Source organism: Gavialis gangeticus, unplaced genomic scaffold (genome assembly GCF_001723915.1).
Source record: "Gavialis gangeticus isolate Ggan-Ray unplaced genomic scaffold, GavGan_comp1, whole genome shotgun sequence".
Taxonomy (NCBI): Eukaryota; Metazoa; Chordata; order Crocodylia; family Gavialidae; genus Gavialis; species Gavialis gangeticus.
This window is the reverse complement of record NW_017729002.1, coordinates 17512826-17526284: the sequence shown is the minus strand read 5'-3', so window position 1 is coordinate 17526284 and position 13459 is coordinate 17512826. Positions and strand designations below refer to the sequence as shown.

Below are 13459 nucleotides of genomic sequence, written 5' to 3'. Positions count from 1 at the left end.
GTTTTTCCTCCCAAGGTGGAGAACTTTGCATTTTTTGGTGTTAAACACCATCAGGTTCTTGTCCACCCATTTGCTAAGCCTGTCCAGGTCAGCCTGGATCACCCTCCTGTCTTCTGGTGTGGATGCTTTGCCCCAAAGTTTGATGTCGTCGGCGAACTTGGCCAGTCCGCTTCTGACTCCAGTGTCCACAACATTAATGAAGATGTTGAACAATATGGGTCCAAGGACAGAGCCTTGGGGAACCCCACTGGTCACAGGGCACCATGATGATTGACTTCCATCAAGTACTAGCCTCTGGATCTGACCACGGAGCCAATTTCCCAGCCAGCGGATCGTGGTGGACCCAAGGCCACAATTGGCCAGTTTCACCAAGAGGTGATCATGGGGATACCAGATTGAAGGCTTTTTTGAAGTCAAGATATATGACATCAGTCTCTTCTCCCTTGTCCAGGTGATAGGTCACCTGGTTGTAGAAGGAAATGAGATTGGTCAAACAAGACCTACCTGCAACAAACCCATGCTGGCTATCCCTTAGGATGTTGGCGTCAGCCAGTCCATTAAGGATGGCCTCTTTAATAAACTTTTCTAAGATTTTCCTCGGAATAGAAGTCAGACTGATGGGCCTATAGTTTGCCAGATCCACTTTCCTCCCTTTCTTGAAGATGGGGACCACATTGGCCTTCCAGTCTTTAGGCACTACACCAGAGAGTGAGGAGTTTTCAAAGATCTGTGCCAGAGGCTAGGCTATGATACTCGCCAGCTCCTTTAGTACCTTGGGGTGTAGATTGCCAGTGCCAGCTGATTTGAAGTTATCCAGCCTCTCAAGGTGTTCCTTCATGAGGTCAGCTTTTATGGAGGAAAGGGGATCTCCCTCACCCAGACCTCCGTGTCCTGTAGCGGGCATGGGCATCCCATGGGACTGATGAAAGACCAACGCAAAGTACCGATTTAATAGTTTGGCTTTTTCCTGGGTGTCAGTTGTCCCATCTGATTCAGCAGGGGTCCCATGTTGCCTTTGCTTTTCCTCCAGCTCCCCACATATCTGAAAAAGGACTTTTTATTGTTCTTGATGCTCAAAGCTAGTTGGAGTTCAGTTGCAGCCTTGGCTTTCCTGGTTCGCTCCCTGCGGGACCGAAGCAGTGCAGAATAATCCTCCTTGGAGGTGAATCCCATCCTCCATCCTTTATAGGTCTTACTTTTTAGCCTCAGGAGGTCTGCTACATCCCTGGAGAGCCAGAGGGGCTGCTTTGCCCTCTTGCTGCCTTTCTTCCGAGATGGTATGGAATTAGCTTGTGCATTGAGGATCGCTCCCTTGAGGAGCAGCCACTCTTCCTGAACTCTCCTCTCCCTGGGGTCGTGGTCCCTTAGGGCCTGACTGACAAACCTCCTGAGCTTGTCAAAGTCGGCTTTCCTGAAGTCAAGGACTTCCTTGTTGCTGACTGACTTGCCAGCTTTATGGTGGATGGTGAAGGTTATCAGCTCATGGTCACTGTCACCCAGCTTCCCATCGATCACTAGGTCGCCAATTAGGTCATCCCCAGTAGCCAGTACCAGGTCGAGCAGCTCTTTACCTCTCATGGGCCCATAGACTTCTTGAGTCAGGTAGAGGTCATCCACGCACAGTAGGAAGCTTTGTGACTGCTCGGATTTTGCTGAGTGATCCTCCCACGAGATGTCTGGGTAACTGAAGTCACCCATGACAACCATGGTCCTGGAGCATGCAGTCTCAGCTGAAGACCAGGGGCCTCCAAACCATCCCCCCTAGCTCCTGCCTTTACCTCCAAGTTGTTCATGGAGCTGGAGCTCAGCAAGGCTATGTTTCTTCCCTGCTGTCTGATCTCAAACTGCTCTCTGAGCTGGGCCCTAAAATGCCACCCTCAGCAGCCACCTGGGAGCAACCTGTCTCTTAAAGTGACAGACACCAAAAAGGGTGTTGTTGCAGGGAGTTTTGACTTGCAACTCAAAAATACACATTGTAGGTACTGGAGCTGCTGGTGTGTGGTAAGTTCCTTATAGGCTGAAATTATTAAAAGTTCCAATATGACACTGGAAGGAGAAACCAAAGAGTGAGAATCCTGTGAAATGGTATCTTGAAAGAAGTATTCCAGCTTAGTTAAACTCCTTTCTTTTTAAAATCTTCGTGTAATCTCTCTTTTCTCTTTAGCCTGATGAAAGACTATTTCTTCAAACCACCTATTAACCAGCTGAGCCTGAACTTTCTGGATCGGGATTTGGAGATGGCCTACAGGACCAGCTATCAGGAAGAGGTGGGTTTTTCCCTGAATTGATTTTCCATTTAGTACTCTTTCTATATAGTTTGTAGGAGCCGAATACCATATTTACTCCAATCCAAGACAAGGATTTTTTTCCCCATTAATCTGCAGCAGCCATCTGTCCCTCCTCTCCACCTACCCCCTTGCAGCCTCTGCCCTGTTTTCCACCCCTCCCTACTGCTCATTGTCAGTCATGGCTCTGGCTCTGTATCTGTATCTGTCTCCATCCCAGTTATGGAGCACTTGCAAGCTCCAACCTGTGCCCAGCCTTGCAGCAGTGTCCTGGGGCTAGAGCTGCTGCTGCTGTACAGCTGGACAGGTGCCAGAGTTTGCACATGCTCTGTACACAGGAGGGAATGGAGCCAGAGCCAGAGCTGTACCTGACTAAGCAGCAACAGAATAGGTGGGGGATAGAGCCTGGGGGGGGAGACAAGTAGTGAGGGCCACTTGCCCCCCAAGCTGTCTCCACCCATGCTGCCACTTTCCTCACTACAGCAGCATTGTAACTTAAGCCAAAATCTAATGTAATCCAATAATTAGTTTATATACATGAAAATTGTAACAATTTTTTACATTTTCCATATATAGAATCTAATTACGTGGGAGTTGTCTTAAATTCAAAGTCATCTTGTATTTAGGCAAATACGGTACACTCATTTTCCAAAGTCATTACAATTATCAACCAGAATGCTGGGATTTCAGGTATGAGCTGTTTCTTAATGCTGGTGTCTTTCTAAGAAACTACCATCTTATTTTCGTTCACCTAGCTTGATCAGTAATCTAATTTTAAGCCTTGAAGATTGACATTGTGTATTTATCTGGTAAAATTTCAGCTGTTAAATTTATACCTGTAGCAAGTCGTGCTTCAGGGGTGGCCATGACGACCCCTGGTGGCCACACAACCCTTGCCCTGCTCTGGCTGTAGGATAGCCTCTCTTCTTTTTTCCTGCCATATCTTTATGTAACTATGGGTTGCTAGAAAGGGAGGCTGACTAGGGGTCCTAGAGCGAGCCCTAATTTCTTTTGACCCCTTGGGTCTCAGTCCTACTTCATGCTTGGTCCGCCTGGTCCCCTCAGGGTAATTGTAGCTGTAAAGGTTATTCATGGTCTCCAACTACCCCTACAGCAGTGTCTGTGCATCGTAGGTGTCACTACACTGTCACTGAGACAGAGATAAGCTAGGGACCACAAATAACAAATTTTGCAAGCTTTCATTTTCAAAAGTTAATGATACTTAACTTTTGAATTTATTTTCAAAGTTATTTGACTATCTAGTAAGTAGCATTTGCTTCTTACTTCCAACTCTGAACTGGTTAAAGTTTTAACTCTAAATGTAAAATGGAGTATGATATTGTAACAGAGCGCCTCAGGGTCTCTGTTACTTTAACCTCTGTTACTTTAGCCTTGTTAAGCCTTAAGGGTTATTCATGGCCTCTGACCTTCCCTATAGCAGTACCCATGCCTTGCAGGTGTCACTGCACAGTCACTCCCTTGTTGGGGCCTCAGTCTTTTCAGTCTCTGCCCCTTTTCTCTGGCTGCAAGCTTCCAGTCCTGGCCCAGTGATTTGGGTCCAAAGCTCTCTGCCTCAGCTCTGTTAGTCGTAAGTATCTGGGACCTCCAGCCCCTGTATCTCTTGCTCTGGGCCCCTGGCCCCAGTCTCTGCCCTTCCTTTGAACTTTGAACGTGAATTTAAAAGTTAACTTTCATTAACTTTTGAAAATGAAAACTTGCAAAATTTGTTCTTTATTTGTGGCTCTTAGCTTATCTCTGTCTCACCTAAACTTACACTGAGCTTTGTTTGGAAATTAATTAAACAAAAATGCTATATTGTGACATGTAAAAGTGCAGAAAACTTTAGATTGAGACATTGGTAGCTTATTTTCTGATGTATATACATGTGTATTGATGAGAACTTTGTCATTTACTGCATTTTGTAACTTAATGCTAATATTGCAGCTCTTATTGTAGAGTAGTGTAGTAGTTTATTTACAGCTTTTGCTAAAACAAAACAAAATTAACAATAAAATCAGATTATTATATAATTTACCATCATATGTAAAAGCACACAATGAGTTTTACACATTCTACCAATTTAAACAAGATTAAAATCAAACATTGTATGTGGCGATACAAAAATGAAGTGGTATAAATAGAAAAGTAAAAAATTAAAAGCAGGGAATTCAATTTAATTTTGATATTATATTCTTTGTGCAAGTAATGCAGACACACCTAGATAGTATAGAACAAGCTGTAAGTCATTGCTAGAGAGGAGCCAAATTGTTTTTTCTTCATTAGCCCGGTACTAATGGAAAAAATTCCACATTTTCCTCTTATTTCGTCAAAGAATGAGCAAGATCACAGATAGTGATTTCAGTCATCATTCTCGTTCTTCCCACATGAACATATCCTGTCAGAATATGGGGTCCGATACCACCTGCCTATTACAACTGCAGATCTCATTAGAGTCAATTGCAGTGTAGTGATAGCCTCTCATTTTTGTGCTTTTGTACTTCAGATAGATGTGTCTGTAGGCCAAGAGAGTGCTTTATTAATCTCAAAGCCTCAGTACAGAAATTACATATAAACCAGTATAAGTGATTGGAAACCAGTTCAAATCTGTAATACAACAGAAGTTCAGTCAAGTAAGCCACTTTCAAAGTGGCTGAGCCCAGTTTAAAATAAACCTGGATGGATGTAGTATCAAACTTAACTGATTTAGGTTAAATTGGTTTATTAAACTTCTGTCCCAGATCCCCTCCAGATTCAAGTTCACTCACAGTCCCCCCAGCACCCCAGGATGCTTTGTACCTCCCTTGCAAACTGCCTCTCATAGTGGGGTTGGGCTAGCCTTAGCCTAAGCTGCCTGCTTCAGCTGAGCAAGGAGGCATGCTGTAGGCTACTGCAGGCCTGTGGCTGTATTTCTGGAATCAAAAATGAATGTGTGTTCACTTGTGTATCAGTTCAATTTATGCAGCTTAAACTAATCTGCAAAGATTGAATGATTCAGCCTCAGGCTTTTTGACTTTCTGTACTAAGCCAAAAAGGGGAAGGTCAGGAGAATCTTACTGCATGCATATCTGTCTACATGCTGGTGTCCTTTTTAATTAATTTATATCTTGTTTTACTTACTTTTGTCATCATTGTTATGTATAAACCTTATGTTACAATAAACACAAGAAACAAGAAAAAAATTAAAGCTGTTACATGGAACAAAGCTGTTAGCAAGTATTTGCTGCTGTTTATAAACCATTAGAGTCCTTGAAATTAAAAATAATGTGCATATGGACATAAGTAATAATATTTGCATACACTGTTTACAGTACAGTAAATCTAGCTCTTTCCAACTGGAAGTAAAAGAAAGAAGGACAAGAACTACATCTTTATATGCAAAAATAATTTTCAGAAATGCTCAGATTGTTAAATTCATGTAGGCATTCATGAATCCTAGAGAAATCGTGCATCGTGGAAGTAAGATTTTACCTATTTGGATATTAAAGTGGGTATGTTATATGTAAATGTCAAAGCAACAAATATGCTTATATCAAACAATCAAAAGAAAACCTAAACCAGCTTCACACTTCCATGCTTTTATATGCTACACACATTACAGAAAAAGTATTTTATAAAGGTTTTAATTTTATTTTGAGTTTTTTAATTCTTTGACCTGTAAACCCAGATGCCTCAATGTGTTCCAACTGTATGGCTATAAGTAAGCCATACAAAAATAAAAAATGACCTAGAGTGGTTTATCTGTTTATAAGTCATGAATCTGAGATCTTATACCTCTTGACAAGAGTTATATGAACAAACATATGCAAGAGTTATATCCCCTGCTGTAAGATGTGAGTCTTTCCTTTTCAGTGATATCCCTTGCAGTTTGGAAACACAACACTTTTAAGGCCTTGACTTTTTTTAAATTCAGAAAAGTGGTTCCCTGTTCAGGACTGAGTATATCCTAACATGGGATGAGAAATTATTGTCACGGTGGATAAACAGCTTTGGAGACATGAAATGGTATTTAGCCCTTAGGGTAAGAACTGAAAGGAGACCACAGCATTATCGAAGTCTATTGCAAATATCTATCTTGTAGAGAAACTGTGTAAAAGTCATGTCGGAAGCTTTCATTGGCTCTTTAAGTGGGCATTTTAGTATGGGTTAAAAGAGCTTTACCATATATCTGCCATGCAGAGATGTGGGGCAGAAAATTTTCCAGTACTTTATTTTTCCATGAGAAATTTTCCATTTCTAAAAATTTATTTTCCATAAAATTCATTGGTAACAATGAATGGATACCAATACAATATTGGGCAAGCTTGGCGGTTTCGAAGTTGTAATTAGTGTTTTTCGGGTGATTATCCCTAGGAAATGTGAGAGAGTATATATATGTTTTAGTGATTTGCAAACAGGAAAGTAAATACACTCACATAATAATTCATACCAAAAATCAAGTTATGAATTCACAAATTGACTGTGCAGGTCAAATCAAAACCAAAGCACGGCATATCACGCACAGTTCTTTGGGTGTGCTAAAATTAGTGTGTCAACAGTTTTCAGTGCCTTCATTTTTTTCCTTAAATTTAAACAAACAATGTAAGGGAAGTACATGCTATTGTGTATTGTCTTTACATTTTTACGAGTATTCCAATAAAAATAATTGCTTTCAACACAAAGCTTTGAATTTGTTTGAATATAACATTTAAACCGCATTAAGTGTGCTGTATTTCATTTTTTTCTTAATCAAATATTTCAGTTCAAATATGTGTGGCTATTGGGACATAAAATTAACATGGGGGTACTTTTTTAGTTTTGTTTACTAGATATAAGCCAAATAAACATGCTAAATCAGATCATGCTCTATTTAGGGCATTGGAAAATTTTCCAGAAAAGCCACATCTTTGTATTTGCCTCACAGTAACTGCTCTTGCATATACTCTCATTGCACAGTAGGTAGAAGCTAAACTGTGATGACCTACCCCTCTGCCACTCTGGGCTAAGCTTCTGCACTTCACAGGATTAACTGGCTAGTACTTCGCTGTGGGCAGCGGCAGCATACAGTACAGCAGCAACAGCTGGAGTTTCACTGCTGCAGGGTGAGAAAGCACCTCGTTGTTTTGGTGTTGAGTGGCCATTTAAAGACCAGTTTTCGGTGGTAGAAAAATAAGTTACATTTCCCCCCCCCACCCCCGCAGCAGTGGACCTCCAGCTGCTGCTCCTGCCCTGTGCACCACTGCTGCCCTGCCCTCCCCATTGCTGGAGCCAGAGCTGCTGCAGAGAAGGTGCATGAGGAGGACTAAAGAAATGGGAGAGTGAGGCACCCCTAGCTCCATTCTGTTATTGCCTCCTTAGTGTCTGGGACTCACCCACCTATCATTATACTAGTGGCAATTCAGCTTCCACTTATTGCAGGAGAAATGTATGATAGTTAGCACAGTGCAGCTGATATGCAGTAAAACTTCCTCCCCTTTTGCCCATTGGTAAGCTGTTCATATGTCAGTATTCTAAGAATCCCAAAGGGAGTCAAGTTACGTTTCCTTCTTCATGAATTTTGCCTTTTATCAGATACTGTTCTTTAATGATTTTTCACTAAGAGCTAATAGTAACTGAATTTAAAGCTGGTTTAAAATATGTGCTCATTGTTTGCTAATGATGTAGAAAACCTTTGCTCTGTTTTCTGTTTTCATTTTTAAAAGTAAGTAACTTTCCCCAGTGAAAAGGGAAATTTTAAACTAGCAAAACATTTCTAAAACCTGTTGTCAGAATGTGGTTAGTAATTAGATGACATCATCAGGTTTGATCCCATGAGACTTCATTACTAATTTTGAACTCTGGTTTATATTTTATGTTTGTATCACTTGTAAGTAGCATTGTTTCTGGCAATTAAAATGTTGTTCAAGTGTTGAATAAATCTGAAAATCCTTTATTTAGGATTGCTCAGTGGGTTTTGTTTAGATTGTCCTCAAACTGAGAAAAAAATGTTGATTTTGCACCACTAACTTTAAATATTACATTTTCCAGACAAAGGAAAAAATAAACTACAATAAAATGATCAAGTCACAACAGAATTTGAATACAACCCATGCATCAAATCTAAATAAAGAATTATTGGATTTATTCAACATTTGAATAAAATTTAAAAGGGGGGTAAACTTTCAACCCCAGACCGAGTATCCTAATTATTTACAGTTAGAATAAATATTGAGTATTTGCACCATTATTACATGATAAATTGATATAAAAGTACAAGCCTCATATTTGTGGGAGCAGCATCCTATTGCACATTTGTGCACAGTCAACAACTTTGTTCCTTTTCCTGTTACTAATGGTAAGATATTTGCTATGGTGCAGTCATTTATTTTAACATGTCAACAATATATTTTAAAAATAATACTAACCTTTATATGTTTTCCAAGACTTTTGCTTCTTTTCTTGTTTCAGCTGCATACAGCTTTGTGCATGGCCTGAAGGATCTTGTTATAATAGATCTGTTTGGATTACAAAATATTGTACAACAGACCACTACTACAGAAATGGTGCCAGACAGCTGAATGCATTAGGCTGTTAAGAGCGTAGAGTGAGCAGCATATGATAAACAAGTTCATTTGTCAGTTCTGCTGACTATAATTGGTATAGTATTTCTGTAAATCAAAAGGAATTCCTTTGTGGAATCAAATTGTCGGTTCATGGCAGCTTTGAAAACAAGCTACTTTTTGTTTAAGCCTGATTTGTTTGCTTCAGAATCTAAGTTGACCTTGAAGATGGTGAAGCTTCAAAAGAAAATAGAACTATACATTCTGTTCATTACACCTGGATTCTAGTTTATAGCTTTACAGATGAATAAAGGAAAATGGGGGCGTTCACATCTCTAAGTCATTGTTTTTTAGTTCTTAATATTTTTATATAAACTTTACATGGTTTTTATGCAGGCTTTCTATATTATTAGCACACTAAAAACATTTTGGTGCTCTTTAAAAATATTTCGGCAGACAAGGGTGTAAATTTGATGATGTCTTTTGTTGCATGACTCATCCACTAGAAACTGAACTGAGAGCCCAGTTTCTTTCACCATGAACATAAAGTACTTATGTTGAATTGATAAGGAATGAAATTTCTGTATTTTCTGCTCCTTCCATTTGTTTTCAAATGATCTGTTGATCTATAATACAAAAGAATTAAGCACAAAAAGGCTTGTTCATATTCTCTCCCCCACCCTTGTATTCCAAATAGGTTATAAGGAATGCACCTGTGAAGACATTTGCCAGTGCTACCTTCAGTTCACTCCTGGATGTGTTCCTCTCCACAACAGTCTTCCTTATACTCTCTATCACTTGCTTCCTGAAACATGGGATGGCCAGTTCCCCTCTCCCACCTGCAGCAGTTGTTGTATTCATCATTGCCATCCTGTTGGAAGTGCTGTCCCTTATCGTCTCAATTAGGTAAAGTGAATGAAAGTCTAAAAAAAATGGCTGATGTCACAGAAAGATGACAAGTGTTTTATTTATAGCTTAGTAACTTCTGATTAAAAAGTAATTCATAAGTTATTATTTATGGAAGACAAAATGTTGTAAATTTTTAAATGAAGGGTTTTTATGTCCTCCTCTTTTGTATTATGATTTACTACAAATGAATCCATACATTGTAAGCCAAGTCTAATAGCCTATGTCCAACCTGAGATAGCCTGAGAGAGAGATCTGAAACTCTCTCCGCAAGGATGCCACGGGGATGCCCTATTGCCCTATACTTACACAAGTGATGGGATTGAGGACAAAAATGTAGTAATTTTTAAAATATGAGGGTACTTGATTTTATCAATAGACATGCAAAGGTATATGATGTGTAATAGACACACAAAGAATCCACCGTGCTGAAAAAATTTTCAGTGGTCCTCGCAGGGTACATTCCCTAACCTTTCTCCTTAACAGTTTGTAGATATGTTTTTATTCAGTAAAATCCTTACTTGGATGGCTTTCACAGGTCACAGTATCCAAAGCAGATGACTTGGTGCTTCCTTCCCATGAGTAAAGAGTAATGGAATTTACGTTATATAAAAGTCAAATTTTTCATTCTGAATACAATGTGCTTAAATGGCATTAGTAGCTAGGTACCTTCTCTTGACATTTTTGCTGTGAAAGCCTGCTCTATGCTTATCCAGGGTCTAACTAAACTGCAGACAAACTTCCTGGGGTCTGTTTCCTTTGTTTTTCTGAAAGAAAATTGAGTGCTCTGAATGAAATGGGAAGCCCTATTTTTCCTTCCCTTTTCTTCAGTTTCAAAGCTTTGTTCTTCCAGGCAAGGTGGTGGGGACAGAGAACTTGATTCACCTTAAGGCTGAATTGGATATCTTTATAGAAAGGACAGGGGTTTCTGGCTCAATAGTCTGTGTGTGTGATATTTGGAATTGGGTATTTGCAATCCCCAGGTTCGGGTATAGCAATAATTGTCTTGTAGAATATCTGCCTTATGCTTCATTGCTTTTGTTGGTTACCAGTAGGGACCAAGAAGATTTTTTTTTTCTGTTTGTAAATCCTTCTGGTGTACAGTGTTTCATTTGCAGGGCTGTTGGTTGTACCCACGTTGGTCTAAGGATATAGGCAGGCAAGGTGCTTTGGGTAGATGTGATATCTTTTATTAGACCAACTAAATAGTTTCAAAAAAGTTCTTTGCCAGCTTATGAGCGCACACACCCTGAATGCCTGAAGAGGGGTGTGTGTGCCCAAAAGCTTGCAAAGAACTTTTTTCCAATTATTTAGTTGGTCTAATAAAAGATATTACATCTACCCAAAGAAACTTGCCTGCCAGTGTTTTATTTTGCCTTCTGAAATATTGGGATGTCAGTCATAGCTAAAGCAAGGGGGTGGAGGGGTTGTGTGTTAACTGTGGCATGTTGATGCTTCTGCTTCTACTTAGGAAATGCAGAAGTTCTGGCTAGAAGGTCTTCGTTTTCTGCTCAGGATCATACTAATTACCAAAGTTGCATTAGGATGGAATTTTTCATCTAGGTCAGACTGGAATGAACTGTGGAGATTTTGCTTTCCTCTAATTTGAGGCATAGCTCTTTTTTCCTAGGATCTTCTGAGACTGTATTAATCAATGACTCCCTTATCATTCAGTGGCATTGCAGTGTCATTTCCCTCATCTCCCCTGCCTTTGTCTATGGTATTATACTGCAATGTTCTTGGTGTTTCCAGTACTGTTCCTTGTATTTGTCTGTGAGAGCTTGAAGTGCTGATTTTAGATTCCTTGGGTAAATGATTGCCAGCAAATGGTAGGGACTGTGGACTTGATGGCCCGGGAGGTTCTTCCAGTCCTATGTTCCTAAGGGTGGAGTTACATGTTAACACTTAAACCAGACTAAATTATGGAATGCTAGGTGGTGTTGGAGTTAGATAATGCTGTGAGTAGCAGCACATTAAGAGTTAATACCATTTCTTGGCTGCACAACTCTGACTTGTTACTAAAGGGCTGGTGAGCAAGGGTGTGGCTAGGAGGCAGGACACCTGGACTGTATCCATTCTCTGGGTTGTTTGGGTGCTGAGATGCTGGAGGACTGCAAATTGCTCGTTTCATCTCTGTGGAGCAGACTGAAGTTCTCCTAATATGAGCTACGTAGCACAGCCCAGAGTTAACCTTTGCTAAAAGTGGCATCATTTTGAGACACTTAGAGGGCACTTAGCACAAGGTAAGAAGCTTTAATATGTGGACACTTGCATTTTAAGTATCCATGCTGTGGTCTAAGTGTAACATGTAACTCTGCCCTAAGAGGCATTAAAGAGAAAAAATGAAACTTGAGCTTTTCTTCCTTAGGGCTATTTCTTATTCCTGATTCCCTCTGATGGCTTAGTCTCTAATGTTTCCCTGAATATACTTTGCATACTGTGCAAATAATACATCCTTTAAGCTAAAGTTCTTCTGATCTCTTTCCTAAAAAGGGTTTAATTTAAAAAAATGCAAATGATGACTTGTTACTAGGAAGCTCCACTGTGGGACCCCTATTGTAGGGTAGGGGTCCCACAGTGCACAAGCTCCACTGTGGGACCCCTACTGAATACAGGGTGGCAGCCCACAGTTGGTCCCTGTGAAAAGGCAGAGCTCCTACATACTTCACATTGGTATTCCTGAAATCAGATGGGAGCTGTTCACTTGTCCAGAAGCCCAGGGAATATGGGGAAGACAATAGTCCATATGAAATCAGTCCTGAACAGGTGAGGGTACTCTTAGAACATTTGGATGTTTTCAAGTCTGCTGGACCAGATGACCTGCATCTGAGAGTCCTGAAAGAACTGGCTGAACTCATAACGGGGCCTCTGGCGAAGCTGTCTGAAGAGTTGTAGGACTCGAGGAATAGTCCTGAATGACTGGAAGAGGTCTAACATGGTACCCACCCATCTTTAAGAAAGGAAGGAGGGACAACCCTGCAAACTATAGACCAGTCAGTCTGACTTCAGTCCTGGGAAAAATCTTAGAAAAAATTGTCAAGGGGCCATCAACCACAAGCTCATAACTGGTGGGGTATTAAGAAGCAACCAGCACAGCTTTGTCGAGGGTAGGTCACGCCTAACAAACCTGGTGTCCTTCTCTGACCAGGTAACTAACCAGCTGGACAAGGGACATGAGGTTGACATCATTTACTTAGACTTCAGCAAGGCCTTAAGATGTAAATTGAGGAGTCAGTGGGTGAGAGACAGGCTGGGTGTGGGGGAGAAGGGGGATGAATGTAGCAGTTAAATAGTGGAGAGGTACCTGGGGAGTCAAATGTCAGGCAGGTTATAATGTGTCATAAATCCAAAGTCCATGATTTTTTATATCCAGGAGGTTGATGAAGTGAAGTTCATAGGCTCATCTCTGAGAAGTGTTTTGTAAGTTTCCTTTGAGGATTAGAACTGAGAGATTGGAGAGAGAGTGGTTTTCTTGTGAGAAATGTGCCCCCACTGGTAATTGGGTGTTTTTGTCTGTGATAGATTTCTGGTGTGCGTTTATTCTGGTGCGCAGTTGTTGTTTAGTCTCACCTACGTATTTTCCATCAGGGCATTTGGTGCCTTAGATGAGATATATTACACTCTGGAGGTGAGCAGGGACCAGGTCATCCCCCTCACCGGGATCCCCTATGGTTCCAGGAGAGGCGCAGCCAGGCTCAGGGTCAGTGACGACCTAGTCAGGGAACTTCTGGAGGGACTGGACATGTTCAAATC

General features: G+C 40.7%; 1 protein-coding gene across 1 annotated transcript in view; it reads left to right on the top strand.

The window, feature by feature from the left end:
- ADCY9 (adenylate cyclase 9) overlaps nt 1-13459 on the top strand; it is a 264451-nt gene that overhangs the window by 204414 nt on the left and 46578 nt on the right. The window contains exons 5-6 of the mRNA XM_019507552.1: nt 2165-2267; nt 9498-9706. Of these exons, the coding sequence (XP_019363097.1) occupies nt 2165-2267; nt 9498-9706 (312 nt within the window). The remainder of the gene's footprint in view (nt 1-2164; nt 2268-9497; nt 9707-13459) is intronic.